The sequence below is a fragment of the Epinephelus lanceolatus genome, chromosome 4 (assembly GCF_041903045.1).
Source record: "Epinephelus lanceolatus isolate andai-2023 chromosome 4, ASM4190304v1, whole genome shotgun sequence".
NCBI classification, from domain to species: domain Eukaryota; kingdom Metazoa; phylum Chordata; class Actinopteri; order Perciformes; family Serranidae; genus Epinephelus; species Epinephelus lanceolatus.
Window position 1 is genome coordinate 40,629,957 of NC_135737.1, and position 25,178 is coordinate 40,655,134.

General features: G+C 40.9%; 1 protein-coding gene across 1 annotated transcript; it reads right to left on the reverse strand.

The window, feature by feature from the left end:
* Positions 1-4,136: 4,136 nt before the first annotated feature.
* mpzl3 (myelin protein zero-like 3) lies at positions 4,137-25,046 on the reverse strand. The gene is made up of 6 exons (XM_033630572.2): positions 24,824-25,046; positions 21,454-21,620; positions 9,262-9,475; positions 7,988-8,144; positions 5,629-5,698; positions 4,137-5,392 (listed from the first exon to the last, which is right to left on the reverse strand). Exons 1-6 carry the CDS (start codon positions 24,921-24,923, stop codon positions 5,312-5,314), a joined length of 789 nt encoding a protein of 262 aa, XP_033486463.1. The 5' UTR covers positions 24,924-25,046; the 3' UTR covers positions 4,137-5,311.
* Positions 25,047-25,178: the final 132 nt, after the last annotated feature.

The following is a 25,178-nucleotide window of genomic DNA, read 5'->3' on the forward strand; positions in this document are numbered from 1 at the left end:
ATGAGCAGGAGTTTGATAAGACCAAATGTCAAAAGCAAGCATCACAATGAAGTCAGTACTAAGAGGATTTAATAGCAGAAATGTGCCTGCTACAGAGTCTTTTTGTTTTTTTTAGAAAATTTCTCCACATTAAAAAACTTTGTGATCCTGAAAGGACAAACAAAACACTGGTCCTAGACAGGGCCATTCGCATTTTTAAGTTTTTGCGTCAGCCACCATAGTTAGCAGCCCCTCCTCGCCGAGCAGCATTGGAAAGACATTTTCTATTTATTTATTTTTTGTTACATCAAGCTGCTTTATTCAGTGTTTTTATAGGTTTAAATAACTGAGTCCTTTTGTTCTGGAGAAGAAGAGACCTCTGTGCATAATTCAGCTCATGATAAAAACCTCCTTAACATGTGGATCTTAAGTTATCAGAGAAAAAAGGTAGGCACACATTAGCAGGTGTGAGGCTAGCGACCAGTCTGTGATGAGCCAAACAGCTTCAGAGAAACACTGATTTGTAACATGATGCTGCTTTATTCAGTGTTTTTACCAGTTTTAGTCACCGGGTCCATTTGTTTTGGAGCGGAAGGGACCTCTGGGGATAATTCAGCTCCTCTTAAATCCTCCTTAACAATGAACACTTAAGTGATCATAACAAGAAGTTCACACTTGACACATGGGAGAGGTTTCAGCAGCTTGTAGTCTAAATTCCTCACACTATACGTCTCTAAAACCTACATGCTGCTCTTTTAAATTAAAACACTCAACTGGCCATCTAACCAGGAACAGAATAAAATTAGGTTTTTTTTACAGTCAGATATTCTTGTACCTTTATACTTTTTCCCTACACATCTTAGTGTAAAATGTATATTTAATATCCTACTGTAGATACATACAGTAGATTCAGCCCATTAGATTTTAGTTTCAGGTACATATACTGTATATATACAGTATACTGTATAAAAGAAAAACATATTTTCTGGATCAGTGCATCTTCTCCTCACCTTCTCGTTCATTATGTATTGTGTGCGATGCCAATGTTGAATAAATTGCGGAAAACAATTTACCCATTGGGCAATCAAGCACTTCCTGTCCTGTCTACATTGTTCACAATAGACTTGAAAAATGACACTAAAATTCACATCTCCTGTTTTACCAAGTCACCAGGAAGCAGATAAACTGTGTCAGTGAGTGGGGAGTCACTTATTGCACATGCATACCAGCGATTAAATATATCACCCAATGATCCGTGATGCACAAAATGTACCTTATATTTAATCTCTCAAGTAAAATTGTTAAGTTTGTCCATGTATCTTCAAAGTTTTGAACATTTAGTTTAGCGATAAACAACTCATTTGCTCTCCTTTCTCTCTCTCCTCTCAGTATGATCCGAGACAGCAGAGGACAATGACCCACAGGATGGAAATCAAAGGTTTTCTCCACCAGCAGTAATGAAATAAAAGTGGACCAGGTGTCCACTTCTGAGCTGGGATGTGACTCCTACATCTGACACAGCTGCAGTAACACAATGTCACACAGGTGTTCTTTCACTAAGACACAAAATACTGACTCAGGAGAAAGTAAACTGACTTCTCTACAGCCTCAGCCTCAGTATCTCTTCTTAGTGCTGCGGCACATAATGCCACAAGGGAAGAGGGAGAATCAGTAGTAACATTGTAAAGGTGGAAAACTTGCAGTACAGTGCAGCAAGATAAATCAACTACCCAAGTAATACATGTTGACTTAACTTGATGATGGCTTGTGCCCTTTGATATTTACATTCTCAAGCTGATGATTTCTTTTGCTTTGTTTTTAAGTTTGCAGTGCTATATCGTAGGACTTTGTACAGTTTTTCCAACTATTTTAGCTCGAAGACCTTAAAATTAAGCACAGTCCACCTTTGCCCACTAATCACCTGATTTGAGAACAGTTCTATCAAAGAGGCTTTTTCAGTCTGAAATTGCTCCATTTGAAGGATTTCTAGAGGCCTGAAGTGGTACATGAGAATTTCATGGAATATAAAACTAAAAAAAAAAAAAAACTAAAAGTCTGAAATATTTTTAATCAACTTGTGGCCCCTCAGATAGATGGCTCCTGTGATCCCTCATGGTGTCCTAGGTTGGGAACCACTGTGTTAAGGTCAGCCTGTTCTCATTCCAAGGTCTGACACTTTGTCACAGCCCTTGGTGTATGATACCAATGAAGAAGGCACCCTTTGGTGTCTCTATGGATGCACCAGCCTTCAACTAATTCTGATGTAAACTCATCTGTGGCAATATTTGACACTCAGAGCAACTGACGTAGTATAAAGAGAGACAAAGTTTTTGTAGGGCGAGTGAGTCAAACAAACTTTCTGACAGCCTGTTTGTGTCCTGTGTAAAAACCAAACATCAATGCTGTTTTAACACGTTAAAAGACTTCATCTATCGATTACATATCACTCAAGTGATGTATTCATGACATTACGTACTTATTTTAACCCCAAACCTGAGTAGTTTTGTTGCCCAAACCTAACTGCAACCATTGAGTTTCATCCAGGAGACAGCAATGCTTAACACACAATTGTTAAATGGTTCATTTATACTCCATTTACTTGTGAAAATAGATAAGTCCATTTCAAACGTTGTAAACATCACTGCCCTCATTTTACCATGCATCCTTTTAAGATGGCATAGCTATGAGGTTGTCATAATGTACCTTTTAATGGAGGCAGCGTTGTGGATGGCGGTGAACTGTGAGGCCAATAAATACATAGCGACATGTGGGCTATATTACCGCTTTTATTATATTCAGTTCCACCATAAAAGAAATAAATTAAAAAATGAAAACAAAAAAAAAAAAAACGTGTAGAAAATCAGCAGGAGAGCTAGTTATCATTACATCTAAGCAGCTGGTGGCCGCAACATACAGCTTGCATTGATTTACATCGTGATGCATTCAAGCTCTATTCAGTAAAAATGAAGATTCTGTGAAGGCAAATTACATGTTCTCATGATGTGTTAAATGTAATCTTGTAAAATGTAGATTTTGGCGAGAAACCTGAATAAATCCAGCTGTTAGAAGGAGACATTTGTTGATGTTTTCACAGCACTATAAAATAGATATTAGAGAGGGAATAATGAGTCAGGGCACTGACCTGAGCTATGCTACACTGCCCTTACAATCTCCAATGGTACTGCTCCTTTATGTCAATTACCATAAACTTTCAGGAAATGTGCACAAGGTTGCATTCAGCGTCAATATCACAGGCGAGGCATGGGAAAGTGTTGCTACTTCATGACCTGGGATGATAATGAGTTAGTAAAGGAATAAATTGGTCCATACTGGTATCCACCAACATGTTTCCTGAGAAAACATGCACCTTTTAAATCAGTTAAACTCAAAGACTGAATAGAGGTGCTAAAGTTTTGTAATTCAGTCTGAATATGCTGCTTCTTACCTAGGTATTATGCACATGATGACATCACTTATCGGTGCACTTCCTATGATAGGTGTGGAGCTGGTTTGAGGTTCAGCCATCTCTGGGGGATCTGGTATCCTCTGGATGCTGCTGTTCAGAAGAGTTTTATATTTCTCTGTTAACATTTCCTGTATGCCAAGATTCCCCCCAGTAATAAAAGCAGACAGCTGAAATAAATTTGGATAAATAAGGCAAATACAGCGCTTCATCTAGAGGGAAGGATTGGATCCTCCTTTCTGCTACACCCAAAGAGAGAATTCAGGTTGATAAAAAAAAAAAAAAAACTTTTCACAAAAAATCTGGATTAATGGAGTGCCTAGAAAAATAAAAGCTAAGTAGAGCTATTGGAATGGTAAATCTGTAAATGTGACTGATAGTCTATTTGGCAGTGATGATATATCCCTTCAGCCTGCGAACTAGGAAATCTGACTGACCCGCTCTCTAACATTTGTCCAGAAAATCGAGTCCAGGCAGTCAGCTGCATATTTTCTTTTTTTCAATCAATTTTTTAAATCTTTTTTTTTCCCTGCCTGACATGAGTAAGCTGTTGCCATGGTAGTTCAGATGAAGCAGGAATGATAATTGTTTCACCATAGCAGTGTGTGAATTATTAAAACCTAGAGGGCATGAATGAGCTGAATGAGAAATAGAAAAGCAAAAATGAGACAGAATGAGGACTTATCGTTCTCTGTGCGTTTCATTGGTGGGTTTTTATTAGGTCTTTTTATGACTCTCGAGTCCCACGACGGGGTGGATGAAACAGATGCTGCTGCAATTTGTGAGTGAAGCTCTGAGACTCCAGCCTGTCCTTAGAGTTTTTAAAGGAATATTCAAGAACATTCATGAATAGTGCAAAAGACCAAACAAAGAGAGAGCAGAGGAGAAAATGGTGGCCGTGCACCATCAGCTTCACCAACAAATTGTCTCTGTTTGCGAACAAATGAACAAATTACTTTTATCAACTCACTGGAAGCACCTTCATAAAAAAGTCATGTTCATCCCCTCATAAAGCCAAAAGAATCTGCTCTGCAACTATTTATTTAGGCAAAAATGTCACTACAAACTTAACAAAGCAAAGCTGTACATCCAAAACAAAGACTCCATAAAAGACCACATCCAAACTCAGATATCCCCAAAATACACTGAGCAGTAAGTTGACACACACATTTACTGCTGTGGTTGAATAATGACATGGTACAGTAATGTACATACACTGAAAATATAGGAAATACTGTATAAATAGCACTAGGTGGTCGCACTTGACATTCAAAATCAAACCATTTATTTTCTGTCCAAATATTAAGGATATAACAGAAATGTTCCACTACAGCTCAACATCAACAGATTTCATACAGCCGCTCTGACACAGGCAATAAATTAGAAAAAAATAATGCATCTATCTCCTTCACAAAAAGAACGTGACACAAATAAATCATCAAGATATAAAAATACATATAGTGCTCATCTGTGTGTTTGTGTTCGCACGTACAGGGTCAGCTGGTAGCTTACAGAATGACACCAGCTGACCCTGTACAGACAAAATAAACAAATAATATTTCATCAAGACTACAAGCTCTGAAATTTCGGAATAAAGACCTCAAACCTCGGAGCTTGTAGGCAAAATGTAAATTAAATCTATAGTGTAAATATAATGCTGGAGATGCATTATTCAGATTGTCTTAAGAAGGAAAGTATCATTCCAAAGCGGTCACCACAAAAAGTAAACATCACCAGCGTGACTGGGTGAGTGGCTGACTGTGGCAAAGAAGACATGAATCCAGCATTCATTTCCATTCAGTACCTCCCACATGTAAGACACCAGCAGGCCTACATGTTGCAGTTACAGCTCCCCACCAGCAGGGTTCTCTACAACTGAGACTCAGCGTAGCCTTCATCCATAGGAGGCCTCTTTTTTAGGCTGTAATACTCATCTTCATCCTCCGAGTCCTGGACAGAGCAGAGAAGGAGACGGTCAGATGAAGCTTAATACAGAAACACACACACACACAGTCATCCAGACCCAGACACAAAACAACTACACTGGATGATCAATATTTTATAAACCCTCAATTTCTGTTGTCAGACATACAGGCCATGTAAAATTAAACGTGAAATGGATCTGGCAGACAAGTTATTTATGGGCTGGAGGACAGTGTCATATAATGAAACGTTATGTACTGTACCATCAGATATAGGTCACAGCATGAAGTCCCCTTTTCTTTGGCCCCTGGTGGGTGGATGCCGTACTCCTCTCTGATGATGAAGGCAAAATGGACAGCAAAGGTGGTTAGTAATGAAAATAATCACACTCAGAATCAACATGAAAAAGCCTGCCTGTTATATTTTAACACTGCACTGTATATATGCTCTAAATGTAGGCTCATTATTCTTACTGATGAAATACAAAGATATAAATCAAACTGCACTCAGATTTTTAACACTTCTGCATATTAAAAGAATGGTTTAACATTTTGGGAAATTTGCTAATTAACTTTCTTGCTGAGAGTTAAATGAGAAGACTGATATTTCTCTCATGTAGGGCCAGGCAATATAATGACATTACATCAATATCATGATTTTGGATATTGTGACATAAGTTTTGTACTTTCCCTGTTTTAAGCTCAACAGGCTGAAAAAATTACTTCCCGCAATTAAGTGAGTCATGTGAGTCAAAGCCCGAATGCAGCTCGTCTGAGATCATCACATATAATACCGAGCCCGAGCCTAACCAAGCTGAACCTTCCCAAAAAGGACTATTTGGCCTCTAATCCCTGGGACACACCGCTGTGTATTTCCCCGTCAGAAGAGCTCTCTGCTCCGGCCGGGAGGAAGTACAGGGACCCTGACACAGAGCCTGGCTGTTCCCTCTCCTTCTCTCCTTGCCTGCACTTTTGAATATATATATTTTTTTTATCAAAGTTTTTTTCTCCCCTTGAACAGCTCAAGCCCTACCTGACCAGGCCAATCAGCGCATATTTTCAGCCCGAACTTGGTCTGACATGTCTGACTTTTCGGGTCCCATCGGGCTCGGGTTGAGATTGAAAACTCTGGTAGTTGGTAAATTAAAAACTATAAACTTCTATATAAACAAACTGACTAGTAGCAAGTCGTGCACTCACTGTCGTGAGGTTTTGCAGTAACCACCAAACGGGCAGTGGAGTCTTGGCGTTACGTTTTCTAATAAGCAATCTGTTACTTTTAAAATATTACTGCAACTCTTATTTCCCTGTTTCTTTTGTTGCCATTTTGTGTGGATGTTTGTTGAAACATTAAATAACGTCACATGACTGTAGCTGCCTCAGAAGAAGGAGTTGCTGCTCAGTGGCAGAGAGCCAACTGCAGCATGTTTCAACATCTAACTCTGTGAATTACGGGTTTATTTCGACCAAACCAGAGTTGGTGATTGTTGAAACAGACAAACTGTATGACTATCAAGACTAACTAAGACAGCTTCAGAGTTTTTTCCTGCTGAGTTTGAATTAAGTCTGTTTTTTGATGAGTTAACAAGGTAATTATGCTAAAGTTAGCCATAGTTCTGTAAAAGACAGAAATTTGAATTGATGTATGGTTGTATATTCTTCTTTAATAAAGAAAATAGGTGTAAGCTACAGCCCCACTGACATTTCCTTCTGTATTCGTCAAATGACCATGGCAAAAGTTTAATGCCTGTTTCTGTGGTTGTACTATTTCTTGACCAGTCTCTATACTGAGCAGTTGCTGGCTCCAGTTTTATATTTACTGTATACATACGTATACACCATGAGTGGCATCAATCTTCTCATCTATCTGTCAGCAACAAGGCGAATAAGCGTTTCCCAAGATGAAAGATTATTCTTTGGAAAATCTGTTCCATTTCCTGCTTCTTCCTGCTTCAGTTTCCTGGTACTTGAGTGCAGTTTAGAGGAAACAGAGTCATCTCGTTGTGGTTTTGGGAACTCCAAATGAAGAGAACAATGGGAAGAAAGTGAAAAAGAGATCCTGGCAGTGCTGCAGGTTACGCAGAGTACTTCAATAAATACTTTCACTCAATAAATAAGAAAAAAAAAGAAAGAAAAAGAGATGATGTAGCTCCAGAATGGTCGGAACAAATAATGATAAACAGACCTTGTTTTTTTTAATATAATCAAAAACAGAAAATACTTGAGTTGCTGCTAATTGGTTACATAATCCTGTCCATGTTATTTATGCAATCTGTTCAACATCTATTACAGAGTAGCACTGGTTTGTTTAACATTTATATTCCTGTATTACATCAGTCAGAAGAGCAAATACCAGCTCCTGTGTGACTGCAAACCACAGGGAGTAACACTGCCACACAGAAAACAGCCTGCAGATCAGCTAATTACAGACTTTAAAGCTGGGCGCCTCACAGATTCACAGCACCTTTCTTTCTGAAATCAGACCTTTATCTTTATGTATCTTCTTGTTTAACCTTCATCAAATTAACGATTCAGAGGCACATATATAACCATCAAAGCCTGCAGTGACTACCATTACCCCCAGGAGATCCGCAGCAGGGATTGGCTGAATAAATCCACTCACCCCTCTATGACCTCTATGGGCGATCTGTAGGCCTTCGATTGGCTGCGCTGCTTCTTGGGACAGAGCATCCGTCCAATCAGAATGAGGGTGATGATGGCGGAGGGGAGGAGGATGAAAGCAAGGAGGACTGCAACGTCAGAGAAGCGAACGCTGGGCGCTGGAGAGGAGGAAGTGAGGTCGTTAGAAACACATTAAGAGGCTGTTTATGACCACACTTACACATGATATCATGGCACACTTACAAAAGCATTAATTACACAGACATACACTTAACATACACACTACAGCTCATGCAGCATGTGTCACTAAGCACTGGCAGTAAATAACCACTTCTTACCAATTTAATAGTGAAAAATATGTGAACCCATAAAACAAGACAAAACTATCATCAGTCCTGAAAATATACATAATATATATTATTTTATTTCTCCTTAAAATAATAATTTCAACATGAGGGGAAATGTGCTTTTTTGCTCTCTTGTCAAGGGTAATTTATTTATGTCTGTAAAGTAAATATGAGACTGGAGCTAGCAGACTGTTAGCTTAGCTTAGCATATATACTAAAACCAGAGGCTAGCCTGGCTGCGTGAAAAGGTGCAGCCCTTCTAAGGCTCATTAATAAGCACGCTTTATCTTTTATCTCAATTTGTACAAAAACAAATGATTGCTTTGAGAACCCATGTTGTCATTTCACTCTTAGTATGATGACAACTATAAATTCAGGTCATAAACATTTAGATCAGTCTGTAATTCCACTACTATCCTCCACTACATCTGTGCCTCTATCCATCTACTGTCTAACACAGCAGAGACAAGCCAAACTGAATGAGCCAGCACGGCGAACATCATGACAGGTTTACATAAACACTAAATAGATGTTTGGATTCGGCTGCTATCTGAAAAATATGTTGCTGGCAGTGGAATTTCTAAACTTCCTCTCCTCAGCCCCGTCTCTGCACATACACCGTATACAATTAATTTTAAGAAAAGCCAAATCCAGACACCTGAGGTAAAATAAGGACAAGCACTGGCAAGGATTAAAAATTACACGAGTATGAGAGGATACATCTGATTATTTATCACAAAATGCATCTAAATGAGGTCACAAGAGGCCAGATTTGAGTGCCCTTTGAGCTAAGGGCACTCAAGTGTGCACACAGGAGGAGGAAGTCCAAATGCACAAGGCTGAATATCCAGATAAAGAATTCTGATATTGTGTGAAGAAATGGGCCCTGCTTGGTTGTTTTTGCGTGTGTGTGTGTGCACAATCTTACCCTTTGGTGTGACAGTGAGCACAGTGTGTGAAGTCGGAGACCCGTGGACATCAGGGGGGTTTCTGACAGAGCATGTGTAGGTTCCATTATCTTTCAACGTGGCGTTGACCAACAAAATGGAAGCTTCCCCGCGTGCCGGGATTCCCTCCCACCGGATGCGGCCAGCAAACTGACCGTCATTTGGAGGGAACGCCCGTGAGGAGAAGTGGAAGAACTAGAGGGGGTAAAAAAAAAAAGTATTTGCATGAATCATATGGATGTGTTCAAACAGAGTGTGCCATGGGAAAGGGTGTAAAGGGGGTGTAAAATCATATCTAATTAGGTCTGTTGGTGCTGGGAGGAAGAAGAAAAAACTAACACAACTGGAAAGGTGAGATTAAAAGGTATAAAAAAGAAAAAGAAACGCTGATGCACAGGGACATACTGTGCCTTTCTTATCCACTGTCTCAGACACAAGCAGCACACTCACCTGGAAAGCAATGCTTCAATTCAACTCAACTCAATGATCAGCTCTCTTCTTCAGAGTATTTATAAGAATCATCACTCCTAACTCTAAGTTATCATTTTCCTGCCTGAGGGAAAGTGTCTCGAGCAACAGGTGGTGGGACAGATGGCGGTGGGACATTTTCTTTTGGCAATATTGTCGATGGCAGAGTGAAGAGGGCTGCCTGTTCAGTCGAAGAAATATGAATAAAAATCTGATCAAGCACAAGGCCAAGAAAATTCATGTGTGTGTGTGAGGCTCTCGCTGAGAGAGAAAAACTGAACTATAGGTGTCTCCAAATCTGAATTTACCTTTTAATTTAACATTCACCGCGAGTCTGTTTTCAACAGCAAACTCCATCTCGCCGTTACTCCCACGTCAGGCTGACCCAGAGCTCTTCACAACATGACATCTGGAGTATGAGTGTGTTGTGCGTGTGGGTGGAGAGGGGGAATGAAATTTGTGGAAATACTACAGTATGTTTTTCATAGAGTAAACTCAGAGTGAAGAGTTTGTGTTTTAATCAGTTTTATGGCGCACTGGTTAGTCACCAGTAAGCGGTGACGTACATGGAACAAATCTCAAGGTAAAAACACAAAAACATCGACAGGACACTGACAAGTCATTTCGTGGAGGTGAACAGAGACAGAGGTTGATTCTGAATTACTTTGCTTTCATCTTTTCTCTATTATTGTTTTACCCTTTGTTCTATTTCTATACGTCTTATTTTTAACAAAACCTGAAAAAAAAACAATGAGACTTAGAAGAAGAAACAAAAGCAAAAAAAAATAATTGAAAGTGGAAACAACCCAGGCTTTGAGAACTGAACACTGTATATTATTTCCATTACTATACTAGACTTGCGCCTTCTTGTCCATGTAGGGAGCATGTATGAAGTGGGAGTCCGTGGAGCAGCAGAGGGTCACATGGGATCACATCCTGAGGGCAAACTACTTCTGAGTCAGATCTCTGATCCAGGCTGTGTACGTTGACCTACCTCGCCCGGCAAATCTCCACGTCTGAGACCAGAGCGAAACACCATCTTGTGCTCTGTGCTCAGGAAGAGGATCCCTTGAGCTCATCTTTAGTAGCTGCCCAAAGGCTTTGCGAAAGGCCACTACCACTGGCAGCATAATCAAGTGCTGCAAGCAGCAGCAGAGACAGTAGCCTCAGCCATTACCACCAGCTAACACCATCGCCCAAAGACAATCATCACCTTTGTTCAGGCTGGAGAGAAAAACATCCCACAACTAAGATCAGCAATTGACCTCCTCGCCTCAGCAGCCGACTGGCAACTGAGAGTTGATCTTGGCAATTAGCTGTGGTTTCCAAAAAAAAAAAAAAAAAAAAAACCTCAAGACATGGTCATCTTTTCTGACTCCACCAAACAAGTGATCATGGTAGAACTCACTGTACCCTGGGAAGAGCGCATGGATGAAGCCCAAGAGCGAAAACGTGCCAAGTACCAGGAGCTAACGGAACAGTGCGAGAGGCAGGGCTGGAATACCTGCTGTGAGCCTGTGAGGTGGGATGTTGGGGCTTTGCAGGTCGGTCACTCTGCAGAGTCTTCACAAAGCTGGGGATAGTGGGGCTGGTGAAGAAGAGGGCCATCAAGAGTGTCATCAATGCAAGCTGGGGACTGATCACCCCCAGCTGGGTCGCCTGGGTGACGGTGTCTGATGTTTGAAAAGACCCGAAACACCCGATGATCCCAGGATACATCATTGACGATGCACCCCAGCACATCCACAGGATGTATTCTATAAGTAGAAATGTATTTTAGTGCACTCTTTGGCTGTAGTATGAGAATGTGTTAACAAGAAGCAGGCATACTGTTTATAATGGAAGCTAAAACTACTGAGCTAAATGGTAAAACTAGAAAGTGATCAAATATAAACCGAGATTCTGTCATTGTGTTGCCTATTTCTCGCCTGAAATGTTTTGAGAAGCTTATTTCGGTGCACTGTTTAACTGTAATTTGAGACTGTTTGTTACCATCTGGCCACCATTTTGTTTCCTATGTCAAAACAGCCTAGTTCACATTACATCACCCACCAGCAGGAGCGTTTATTAGTCAGGTGCAACACAGTGCATTTACGTTTTACCTAAAAAGTCGCCAGCAGTCGGCCCAGTGCATTAAATTATTTTTTCTCCGACTACAGCTGCTGCAAGAGGCAGCAAAACATCCTTTCCTTTTTGTAGTTACAATTTACTAATATATGTAAAACTCTCCACAGTATGAACAGTGGTTACATGAGCCTCAAAACCAGACACAACTCAGCCCTGAGCAGAGTGACCGTCCTCTACTGACTAATCAGACTGCAGTGTTCACAGCTCCACCTTTTAGTACCAGATCTGTGTGCTAGGTTCCCCAACAGAGGGGGGACCAAACATGGGAATGATACGGAACGGTTCCATACCATCCACAACTTTTCACAGTGAAAACAACAAAAAGTGCAACAAACTGAACTGTACCATGACACAGGGCTGTAGTTGCAGGCCCCTTTTCTCTGTTTTCTCTGGCCATAAGCACCAATTGCAAAAGCATTTCTGTCTTTGCATAGACAGCCCAGTTTTATGAAAAGAGCAGTAAAATACGTCTTTTAGTGGTTTTCAAACTTCACCCACTTGATTGGTAAAAGAGGACAAAACTTGTTACAGGAGCACAAAAGAAACTTTTACATTAGAATAAAGAAATACTCATGCATCATAAGAGGCTGGTCATTACTCTCCCCACTATGCCTTGCACTGAGCTGGTTGAGTCAGATAAGGAACATGAAGACCTCAAGAGGCTTTTAGATTATTTGCAGGATAAGATCAGAGCTGCATGGCCTTCATCTGTGCTCTCAAAGCACAGCAAAAAGGAGTTATTGATTTCCTCTGAAAAACACTATGGATGTTTTTGCATTTAGCCAATTCATGCTGCTCCTTTCATATTAGACCTAAAGCGCTCTATTTTAAACACACAAGTGAAAAAAACAAATGCAAAGCGGTGCATCATGGGTGCACAGACTGTGTGGGCATCTCTGCTATTTTGGTTCATGTAGGTGCAGCAGCACAAAGGGCTGGGTGAAGGTGACTATAGATCAGAGGGTGTGGTGATTAATAACTACAGTCAATCAGTCACATGACTGGTCTCATTGCTCTGAAACAGCCGTGCCAATCACAGTGACACATGATGCGGCTCATTAAAAGAAAAATAGGAATCTCCATGAAATAATGTTCCTATCTGGATGGAGCGACATGATGCGAACACACAGCACAACAAATCTGCAGCTGGAGGAAGATGGCGTGTTTTTTTTAGGAGGTAAATAATGCAATGATGATAGAGGGAAACCGTAAAAATTGTTTGGTGAAGCATTTCTGATTGCATCAACACAATGCTATGTCAGACATAATTCTTCTGTATTTCACACTGTAAATTGTTACATCATATATCTTAAAATGTGACACAGCAGCATTTGTTTCATTATGCAGTCCAACAATAAAACATTTTAGGAATGAAGGGTCGGCTGTATGGCTTATAATTAATGAGCTCAAGTAATCCCAAGGTCTCTCCCATAAATGGGTAGAACACTGAGCAATAACCCACCAGATATGTTTGCAGAGGTGTGTGTGGTTGTTCTGTAGCAGCAATGTCATCTGCACAGTGGACAGTCTGTAATGGCTCTGCACTCTGGTGCGGCGCTTCTCCAATTGCATGCTGCAGATTTGTCAACATATGTTACCCGCTGCCTTCAGATGGCTGCAGGGATTTGGTGAACTGAAGGAGAAGCTTTTGATACAGTATAAATCAACTGTGGACAACAGACTCACTCAAGTTAATTTGTAGACAAATGCAGACTCATTTACAGACGTTCCTGCATTATCCACCTTAAAGGTTCTGTTCTTTTAACACATCTAATGCTTGAATTGTAATTGTTTATTTACATTTTAATTTGTGCCTTATGTCTCTGCATTTGCTCAAAGTATTCACTTTGTTTTTGTTGACAAAATCACAATAGTTGAAGCTAAGTGACATCACAACAAAGAGATGTGGGTCTGAAACATCTTTTCTCATCTCTTCTCAGATCCATTTCTTTTTTACCAAAATACCAACTAGTATCTTTGCGCTGCCTCATTTGAATGAACCTCCCACCAGTTTGCACCTCTCCTCCTGCTTGTGCACTGGGCACTCCGCACTGTGGACCAAAACACTACACAGATGGGCAAAGCAAATTTCAAGGTCAGAAAAATAAACGGTCGGGGCCTTAAGTGTTCTAAAAGGCACAAAGCCACTCTAGTGAAGAGAAACAACATCAGCTTATAGTATAATAATGCTTTTTCACTCTCCCACCCTCATATCAACAAGTGATGTGGGTCCTGGATGTTTGTCTAAATCCACAACCATGGGCAGCACACAGAAAGCATACATCATTCACAATGCCCCAACATCACAATCAATAGGTTTTGCAATGACATGTTTCAGACATTGGGGACCAACGCTTTCAGGTAATATAGATCAAATCAATACAGGTAACAGACTGACAGGATGTACCACATCTGGAACTGAGGTGAGCAGAGCAGCTGAGCCTCTCCAAGACCCTAATTTAAAACATTATTCTTTGCTCAGGTTTAAAATCAGTTCCTCTAAAATGCTTTCATTATGAACTCCATGTTTTTCAGTGTTTCCTCATAAAAATTTAGATGGCACTCAGACGAGGGAATATCTCTGTCAATGCCATGCCCAGTGTTTAAACAACTGCCAAGTTAATCAATTCTTCTTCGCCCTATATTCAAGCTTTCCAAGTCTCATGCAATTAAATACAGGCAATAAATCAGTTCAATTTTGGCAAGAATTCCTACAGATCCAAAATAAATAAACAGTATAGGCCTCACAAGCTTCCAAATCCCAATTTGCCAGAAAAAAAAAAAAAAACACTATCGAGCACTCCATTTCTGTACTATACTGTACACAAATCACATTAACAACTAAAAGTATCACCCATAGCAATAATAAGAACTATACATGATGTACAAAGGCTGTCAACAGAGCATACTGAGACAAGGAAAGAATGTATTTACAGTATGTTCTATACTGTATATGGAAAATGTCTGTACATTAAAATATGAAGAAAAACAAGTATAACCGCCCTGCGGCTGTATGCCTCCGTGCACCAGTCAAGTTTCTGTTAAAGTTTACATATACGCCTGTGAAAACACTGATGCTTCACAAACATCTTTCTGCTAGCAGCACAGAAGATCTATCCTCCTGACACCTGAAGTTTTGTTTGGTATGCATTTTTAATTTCTCCTAGTTATTTGGAATCAGTAGGACCCAACAAGTATAAAAAACTAAACACTGTCAATGCTAATTAAGTACCAATGTCCTCAAACGAGACGATAATAAAGTCCTAATGTCTTCAACCGAGTACTTCCTAATTAAAGGGATAGCGCACCCAAAAATAAAAATTCAGCCATTATCTACTTACCCATATGCCGAGGGAGGCTCAGGTGAAGTTTTAGAGTCCTCACATCACTTGCGGAGATCCAAGGGGAGAGGGTATAGCACCAAAACTCCTAATGTAGGCTGATGGCGCCCCAGATTCAAACATTCAAAAACACATAATTGAAACCACAAAATATCTCCATACTGCTCATCCGTAGTGATCCAAATGTCCTGAAGCCCCGACGTAAAAAGTTGTTTGGAAAAACGTCATTTGAACTCTGCTTTTAGCCTCATTGTAGCCTGTAGCTCTAAGTGTTTCTCTGTGCACCGCGCTCACGTGTGCGCGTTTGTTTTTGGACGTTTGAATCTTGGGCGCCGTCAGCCTCCATTAGGTGGAGTTGTGTTGCTACCCCCTCTCCCCTTGGATAAAACTTCACTCTAAAACTTCACCTGAGCCTCCCTCGGCATACGGGTGAGTAGATAATGGCTCAATTTTCATTTTTGGGTGCACTATCCCTTTAATAGTGTCTTAGCTGTTACTGTTGCTTAAATTGGTCAAATTTGTTGTCATATCAAACTACAAAGTCATATGATGCAGCTCGCGGTGCAACCTAGACACACTGTCAGTGATGAACCTGGGGTCATCAGGTGTTTCAGGTCTTAATATCAGACATGCTCACCCAGGCGACCCACCTGGGGATGATCAGGCCCCAACTTGTGGCCAGGTAGCTCACTTGGCCACTCATCAAACCCCTCTTAATCCAAAACCAACAGGAAGCCTTTTCAGCAGCTTCCAAGATGTTCATGATGGCTCTTCATCAATGCTGTCCGTAGATCCCTAAGAGTCCCAGGACCAGGTGTAGAGATCGCTCTGCCAAGCCTCTGCAAACCACTTCGACAGGCTCACAGCAGGCCTTACAACCCTGCCTTCGGCACTCTGCCACCAGAGATGCATATTTGGCTCTCTTTCTCTCTTGAGCCTCTTCCATCCTGCCTTCCCAGGGGACAGATCACTCCAGCAACACCACTTGCTTGGTTGCCTCAGACATCAAGATTATCATAAATAAACCAGTTTCAACCATAAAATGTGATCAGGTTTTGGACCTTGTCCCCTTATGTGTCAGGATCGGCTGCAGACTGACTTGGCAGAGATGGCTGCCACCTTGTTTTTACATGGATTAGTGTATGCTGGCTGATCATTCAAGGACTTGATGGCACAAAAAAGAGTCTACGAACGAGGACTATAGGTCTAAGATAGGTAGAATGAAGTATAAGGTCAAGTAAACCCAAAATGTGATGTCCTCATGAGGACACAGGGTCTAAGGAGGATACACAATCAGTATAGTTTCAACATTAGTGTAATCAATTCAGTATCTGACCAAATGTCTCCCCTTCTGTTTCTGAGATAAGACGTTCAGTAATGACCAGAAAAAAGTTTTATACAGAACATTGTGATGTCACAATGGAGCTGACCTTTGACCTATGAGCATCAAAATCTTATCAGTTCACTATAGAGTCCAAGGGGACGTTTGTGCCAAATTTGAAGACATTTCCTTAAGTTGTTCTTGAGATATCGTATTTACAAGATCAGGACAGACTGGCTGACAACCTGAAAACGTAATGCCTCTGGCTACAGCTATCGCCGGCCCTGAGGCATAATATATTCAGACTTCTATCTTATTTAAAATTTGTCAAATCTGTCTTGTTCAGTATCTGTAAAAATGTTTTATAGAGCAGTTTAACATGTAACAGTGCAGCCTTAATTAAGGATAGACCGATACATCGGCCGGCCGATATATCGGGCCGATATTTGAGTTTTTTACTTGTATCGGCATCGGCCGATACGTGCGTGGGTTCGCGGATTTATTTTTCCCTGGCAAGATTTACAGACAGGCATCCACAGGCAGCTCTGTGTTGCCGGAAGACCCTGCAGCGCACATGCAGCGAATCCTACTGTGTACAGTAGTTGTTGTTTTATTTATGCTTCAGCTTAAATATTTGTTTATTTTATAAAGACATTACTGGAAGATTTAAGAGCACTGAACTCTTTTTTTTTTTATTTGAATGTATAATAATAATAATAATAATAATAATAATAATAATATTCTACCTGTTCCACCTCAACTTTCCATCTTGTTTTAGTATTTTTTACTGTTCAATAAATGTTTCTTATTTTAAACTTGAGACCTGTAATATTTGTTATCATTGTGTCATTTTTTTTATGTAAATTGAGGGAGCAAAAGCAGTATCGGCCCCAAATATCGGCTCAAGAAAATCGGCAGTCCATAATCGGTCATCGGCTAAGGGTGATGGAAAAAAATCGGTATTGGCATCGGCCCTAAAAAAATCCATATCGGTCTATCCCTAGCCTTAATCATGATCATGCAAAAAATGTATGCCTACTGTGAAGGGAGTAGTTTTATTGCCTACAGGTTTACACACCAGGAAGAGTGTAAACATGGATAACTGTGTATGGCTTTTCAATAAACTGAGCCCCCCAAAAAAGCAAACACTGAGTCACCTGAACAATCACTGACACTGATACAGTTTTATGGTTTTACAGCAGTGTGTCTATCAGCTGGGTCTGTCTGAGGACACTGATTCCGCGCCTGGCTGATCATTCGAGGACTTGGCAGAGCGCAGCCTACATCAGAGCAGCCTGAAGCCACTGACTACGTAAGAGTCTGCTCAGTCTGGATACAAACATTAGACCCGATGATCCTTTGAAACTCCTGAGAAATGAAACGACGCGGCCAAGGATGTTGGATTGTTTTCAACTCTTATATAAATCTATATGATGATCGAGACAAAAGCTTCCACTGACTTAACAAATTTAAAAACAGTGTCTAAGTGAAGTTTTAGATCATCTTAATAGATTCATTTTTAGCATTATTCAGCAGAATTCAATCGCCAAGTTCTCCAATTACCATCAGCTTTCACAGATATTTGACTGAACATTCAGCCTCTCTCCACTCCAATCTACAAAATTAATTCTCATCAGGACTGAGGTAATTATGCAAGTCACTGAAGCACTGCAGCAATTCAGATTGACACTAAAGCTTTGGCTGCAAAATTATATTTTCTGATGGAGCTTTTCACATGCTTATTCATGGTCTTTCCCAGTGTGATATACGACTGGGGACACACAGGCCAATAAAGGAGCCAAAACTGCTAATGAAATTGGATGGAAAGTAAATGAAGGCTTAGAAATAGAAATTAAAAACCCCCAGACTTGGTTCCATCTATGGGCCGCATCAGAAAACTGCCACACGTTATTTATCTGCGATAAAGAGAACAAACTAGCTGGGCTGGGTCGAAGGAAATACAGGCACTGGTGGAGCTTTTCCCTAAGCCAGCGCCTGGCACACCTTTTTACTAATACTTGTGCAGTTTCATGACATAATACCACGTTATCTGCTGACTGACACACACGTGCATACTCATTCTCACACCCTGTCAATGAGTTGTAGTTCTTCTCCTCCCCCTACACACTTTCAGCCCAGACAACTACATCCTAATGACTAAACCAACAGCACTCCATATCAGCGGAGCCACAAAACATTAGCCTCCACTTAACTCTGAGTGCTCCTATAGGAAATGATGGCATATAAGGTTGCAGCTACCACACTATGGATTCCAATGGTCCAAATGCAATTACATAGAACCACACTTGATGGCTATCTTCAAGAACAAATGGAACTGCTTAAATTATGTGGTGGATTTTTAGTGGATTGGTCACTGAAACTGAACCCGGAGTGTGCAAGGTTGGAGGACTGAGTGCAGTTATGAGTGGAGATAGAAACATCGGAACACATTTCGAACAAGACCACGAGACCACAGCAGAGGAAGGCGTATTATGGGAGCTGACCAGCCGGGGTTTCCTGGGGAAGCCTTCAGAAGACACAAAGGCTGGGCTGGAATGTGAACGGCTAAAAATCTGTACATTACTTTAACAGTGAGGCTGATAATTCAAACTTATCGGTACGCACGGTATCTGCACTGAAACTGAGACTGAGCCGAGTTTGCTTCAGGATGCAGGTTTACATGAAGGTTCAGATATCAAGAGCAGTCAAGCTGGTCAAGAATGCAAATAAAGCAGCCAGATATTCAAACAAGTCGTGTTTGTACAGAGTGAGCAATGGAAGTCACATACCCATACAAAGAACATGGTATGTAGGTTGCTTTGAGGTTAAATGGAAACAACTTCGAGGAGACTGAAGTTCTGCACACATTTTAAAGTAATAAGAACTTTAATTAACAATTGCTTTTAATTATTTTTAAACAGTCTGCAGATTATTTTCTTCATTCTTGACTAATTATTTAGTGAATAAAATGATGGAAAATATGTGTTTACAGTCACAGGTTTAAACTATTAATATCAGCATAGGAGCCATGAATTAATTTAGGTGGTCTGAGTTTGGTTCACTTCAAGTTTGCAGTGCCGTTCACTTCACCTGTGCCTGTCAACACAAAGTGCTCCAGGTTCGCTTTGCTCTTTGCCATTGTATTTAGCCCTTTAGATCACATGCTATTGCACTGGGACACTAGGAAAAAGAGGCAAAACCATGTTGGCCTGTAACGCTTGCAAGAACTCAGGGCAAGGAGTAGTTCGGTCCACGGAAGATACTGAATATCTCCAGAAGTGGAATGCTACATCCAATGGCAACAGTCTACAGCACAGGGGCGAGGGGCTTTATAACCGCACTGCAGTGCAATGTCCTTTGAGCTCCAAGTTATGTGGATTTGTTTTGTATTACCTACTGCATATAACCTAAGGGGTAAGAGGAAAAGGTTACATATTTAAAGCATGAAGTAATGTCTTAAGTAAGCTGTGCACCATTATTATCATTAGTCTTTTGCTATGTATTTTATTATTCATATATTTAGCATGTTTTGTGGCCTTTGCTTTACCGTCCATCCATTTTCAACCACTTATCCGAAGTCGGGTCGTGGGGCACACTTTCCAGCTCCTCCTGCGGGACCCCAAGGTGTTCCCACGCCAGATGAAATACATAATCCCTCCAGTGTGTTCTGGGTCTACTCCAGGACCTCCTACCAGTGGGACGTGCCCAGAACACGTCTAACTGTAGGCGCCCAGGAGGCAGGAGCAGCGGCTCTACTCCGAGCTCCCTCCGGATGTCCGAGCTCCTTACCCTATCTCTAAGGCTGAGCCCAGCCACCGTTCCGAGGAAGCTCATTTCAGCCGCTTGTATCTGCCTCCTCAGTCTTTCAGTCATTACCCATACTTTTACTTTCCTTTAATGTCATTTTAATTATGTATACAAATGCATACGTACATCTGTGAGGATATATGTAGATTTTTGTTATACTCTTTGGATCATGTCTTGTGTGTCAGACAAAGACAAAAAAATTATAAAAATAATAAAGATAAAGGTCAGAAAATAGCACAAAATGTCAATCACCATTTCCCAAAGCGGAAAGTAATGTCTTCAAATGTCTTGTCTGTCTGACCTACTGTCCAAAATCCCAAAAATGTTCAGCTCACTGTCATAGTGCGCAACTAAAACCAGCAAATCCTCGCACTTAACAAGCTTGTGGCATTGATTTTTTTGTCATTTTTGCTCAAAATATGAGGCCTTTGCTTTTCTTTAATGTAATTTTACTTATGTGTGCATTTGTGCGGATATATGCGTATATATAATGTCTGGGAATTTTGTTTTACTTTTTGGATCATGTCTTGTATGTTAAGACGGAGATAAAAAGAACAAAAAAAAAGAGGAAAAGGTCAGAAAATAGCACAAAATGTCAATCACCGTTTCCCAAGGCACAATGTACTATCTTCAAATGTCTTGTTTTCGTCTGGACAACAGTCCAACATCCAAAAACATTCAGTCCACTGTCATAATGGGCAACCAAAACCAGCAAATACTCACATTTCACAGGCTGGTGGCAGTGATTATTTTGTCATTTTTGCTTAAAGACTGACGATAAATCGGGGCGTCAGTAGCGTAGTGGATAGTGCCGGCGTCCCATGTACAGAGGCGATGCCTCGCTGCAGCAGTCGCAGGTTCGACTCTAGCTTGCAACTCTTTGCTGCCTGTCAACCCCCACTCTCTCTCTCACCCCATTTCAATCTGCCCTGTCCATTAAAGGCAAAAAGCCCCAAAAAATTAAAAAAGAGAAGAAAAAGACTGACGATAAATCGATTACTGTCATAATAAATTAATCAGCTAATCAGCTCTGCTCTGTAATCGAGTGCAGCCACAGAAAGAAATGTTCATTAGTTTGTTCAACGTTATTTTAATAAATGTATACTCACTGTCAGTGGCGGCCCTCCACTCTGGGGCCTATAAGACCAGTCAACACTCATCTTACTGGTCGGCCTACTGGTCGAAGTGAAAGTGCAGGACAATGTGACGATATCCCCTTTAGATGCATGGAGCTCTGGTGGGGTATTCACTGTGATGGAGGAGACTAGGGAAGGGCCTGGAGGTGAAAGGACAGAAAGGAGGAGCAGAAAAAAAAGACGACACAGTGACACAGAGGTGAAACAGGAAACAATGTGAAAAGAGCAGATTTACACGTTTCAGAAGAATGAAGAAAAGGAGTGGTGGAAAAAAACAAAGAGAAAGTAGGACACACTGTGAGTGACTTTTACTCACTTACTGTAAGCAAAATAGTGAATAAACAACCTGATAGCATCAACGCTTACACTGCGGTGGCAAGAAAGTGTCAGCACAGCAAATTCCTCCTGATAGACGCTGAACTGAGACACAATCTTGTAAAAGTTTCTCACCAGCCTTTCTTGTTGTATCTGACAGACTTGCTGCACATCTGTCTGTCAGGGGGCCTTCAACATGCAGATAAAGCTATGTCCCTGTGTCTCTAACTATGTTTTCATTTTTATCACTTCACTCAGAATGCCAAGTGAGGCCTGCCAGAGCAGTATCTGCAACAAATGATACTGAAGAGCTGAATTCTTCTGCTACTACTGAGAGAGAACCTGAAAATAATTTGTGACATTGAGTCATTAATACAATGTTTTTCACTGATAAATGTTGAGTTGAGTTAATTTTCTTAGAAGGCATTCAAGTCAGGACAGCTGACATCACAACAACAAACTAACAAAGATAAATTCTAGGGCTGCCCCCTAATAGTCAACCAAATGTTACTTGACCAGAAAGGTCATTAGTCGGCAAGATTTCATTGGTCGCTTATTTACAAAAAAAAGCAGTTAAAGACACAGCATGTGTACAGCCCCTAATCTCCAGGGCTGGTACCTGCGGTTATTCCACAGGCTAGTTAATAACATGTCGGGCAGGAAATCAGGAAAAAAGTGTGGGATCATTTTGAGAAGGTGAAGGACGAACCCAAGGTGATATGTAAACTCATCTTCATTGGTCGACTACAAACATGACGTATCATCTGAAACATGGAAGTAGCTACATGCCCATTAGCCCACAGCGTCATTAACAGGCGGCTCGCTCAGTGTGTGACGTGCACTTGTAAATAAAATATAGGCCTATATTAATGAAGGTTCATTAGTACGGTTTTGTATTTCTCTGTAATGTAGCTGATACTACTCTTTCTCACACCTTCAACTCAAACCATTGTGTTGCCCAAAATATAGAATTTAATAATCAAATTAATATCGTAACCATGTGGGCGACTAGTCGACTAATGGCCTGAAATGATCACTATTGGTTGACTAGAACATTTCATTGTCAAGGCAATCATAAGTGCTATATCATAGGCAACTGGACTTGCTTGCGTTTCTTGAAGACGTTTTGCCTCTCACCCAAAAAGCTTCTTTGTTTGAACTGAAGAAGCTTCTTGAGTGAGAGGCAAAACGTCTTCAAGAAACACAAACAAGTCCAGTTGCCTACGATATAGCACTTATGATTACCATGACCTGGATGACTGAGAATCTACACTTGAATTCTTAGTGAAGGGCAGTCCTAATACAGTACATTCATCCCACTTTTTTCCACGACACAAAAAATCTGTACCAACTATTAGGCCAATCCAACCAGCTATTTCCCTGAATAAGTGAAGGGTGTGACGTGCTGGTGGCGCTAGAGGAAAAGCTGGAAGATCATCAAAGTCATTGGACTTCATCATCTTGGGACCTTTAATATCTTTAGCAAATTTACAACGATTCAACCAATAGTTTTTGAGATATTTCAATCTAGATCAAAGTGGCAGACCAGCTGATACTGGCATCCCTAGAGACACACAGCTAGCGTGGCTAAAAAACAAAGGTACTATCATAACGTATCACTGCCTGTTGTCTGTGTTGTTTGTAAAATGTGTGTCAAAATGGATGCCTCGTCTTCCTCTATAAACCTAACCTGAACCTTTAACGTGAACCTATTCCGCAAAAAACTGGCTACATTTGTATGTCAACACCCCATTACTGACATTAATGCACAGTCAAAATGAAGCAGTCCTCCATTTCAAAGCAAAGGCCTCAAACCGCCTTTCCTCCGAGGACAAAGCAAGAGCAAAAAGCTCAGTTATCAGCCCAAATATCAGAAGGACACCACTGTTTCCATCCGAGACCACAAAAGCCGCGATAAGGACAAAGTTTATCTTACACTACAAAGTGTACAAGATATCACACGATCAGCCCGATTCATCTACAAAAGACCCCAGGGTGAGCGAGTCGACAACACGAACAAAGCTATCTCCTCATAAAAGTTGAAAATCAAGCAGAGGAGCCTTGAAAGCGGAACCACTCTTGAACTTGAAGACATGACAGTGCCAATTTTGTAATTAGTGGCGGGATAGGAAAGCTGGCAGCTCATCAGTGGTCACGTTGACACCTAGTCAGAACAAAGACAGCATCACATTGCCATAGCTTCCTAGCTGTCTTCATGTGACCCTGGCAGGAGAAACTGTGGGCAAGTATTTGTCAAGTAAACACAAACCAAAGTGATACTAAACCTTCATGTTGCCTGTGTTCTTAGACACACAGTAGCCATCGCTGCACACATCTTTCATTTCTATTCCTGCTAAAACAAGTCAGATGATTTCAGAGTGAGGCAAACAAGCGCCTGCAGTTCAGAGCCATGTTTGTAATGTAATTGGCAGAAGGACAGTGCTCTTAACTCACTGCATACCAGTTGTCAGATTCCCTCCGAGCCTGGCTTCTTACACTGGCCTGCTCCTGAATCCACAGTGGCAGCAAGCATAACATCTAAGATGAATATTTAAATGGACTATTTTGACTTCTACTCACTAAATTAAATCAGTAAGTGACAGGCATGTAAGACAGAGTGTGCCTGGGGTAGAGTTCACTACAGTTTCACAATAATGTTCTTACTGGAGGTCTGTGTTTGGTGTGTGTCCATGTTAAAGGCAAGATTAAAGCATAAGGCTGCCTGTCTGAAGCAGGGGAACTGCCTTTAAAACCTATTAATCAAACATGGGAAGTCTTATCATGGCGTTTGATGGTGTTTGCAAAGCACTTCTCACGCAGGCCTTCAAACGAAACGTGGACCACTATAAAAAGTTTGTAAACGTTACAGGAAACTCGAAGTTAACCTTATTATTATGCCATAATAGCCCGGCTGTTGCTACCAGCAGTGGCAGAGCTACTACAACACACATTAATCTACACGTACAGAGTTTGGCTGTGCAGTAGTGTTGAGACACAGCGACGTGTAAGCGGAGCTCCGTGTACTCACCGAAACAGCCGACCAAACACAGCACCAAGAGCGCATTCAGAGCGATGTTCCCCGGACCATGTCGACGCATTTTAACATGTGAAAACTGGTTCACTCGCATGATGATAAAAAAAATGTCGAAGTTGCGTCAAAGCTCTAAAAACATTCCGTCCATTATCTGTGTTGTCATGACTCAGTGTCTCCGTTGCGCCTGCACACTGCGGGTTGACCCTCCTACCTGACAAACAGGTGTATCAGGAAGTGGCTGCTGGATCATCGGGAGTTAAAACAACATGTTAATTATGAGCTTAAATGAAGGGAGGATAAAAGTAGGATTATGTAGTGACTGTACAGTGTGTTTATAAATCTACAATCT

What these genes read in the sequence shown, in the direction of transcription:
- mpzl3 (XM_033630572.2), bottom strand. Translation starts at nt 24,923, where the DNA reads ATGCGAGTGAACCAGTTTTCACATGTTAAAATGCGTCGACATGGTCCG. An exon ending in GCTCACTGTCACACCAAAGG is followed by an intron (nt 8,145 to 9,261) that starts GTAAGATTGTGC and finishes CCTCCTCTCCAG; the next exon opens with CGCCCAGCGTTCGCTTCTCT. An exon ending in CCCATAGAGGTCATAGAGGG is followed by an intron (nt 5,699 to 7,987) that starts GTGAGTGGATTT and finishes CTTCATCATCAG; the next exon opens with AGAGGAGTACGGCATCCACC.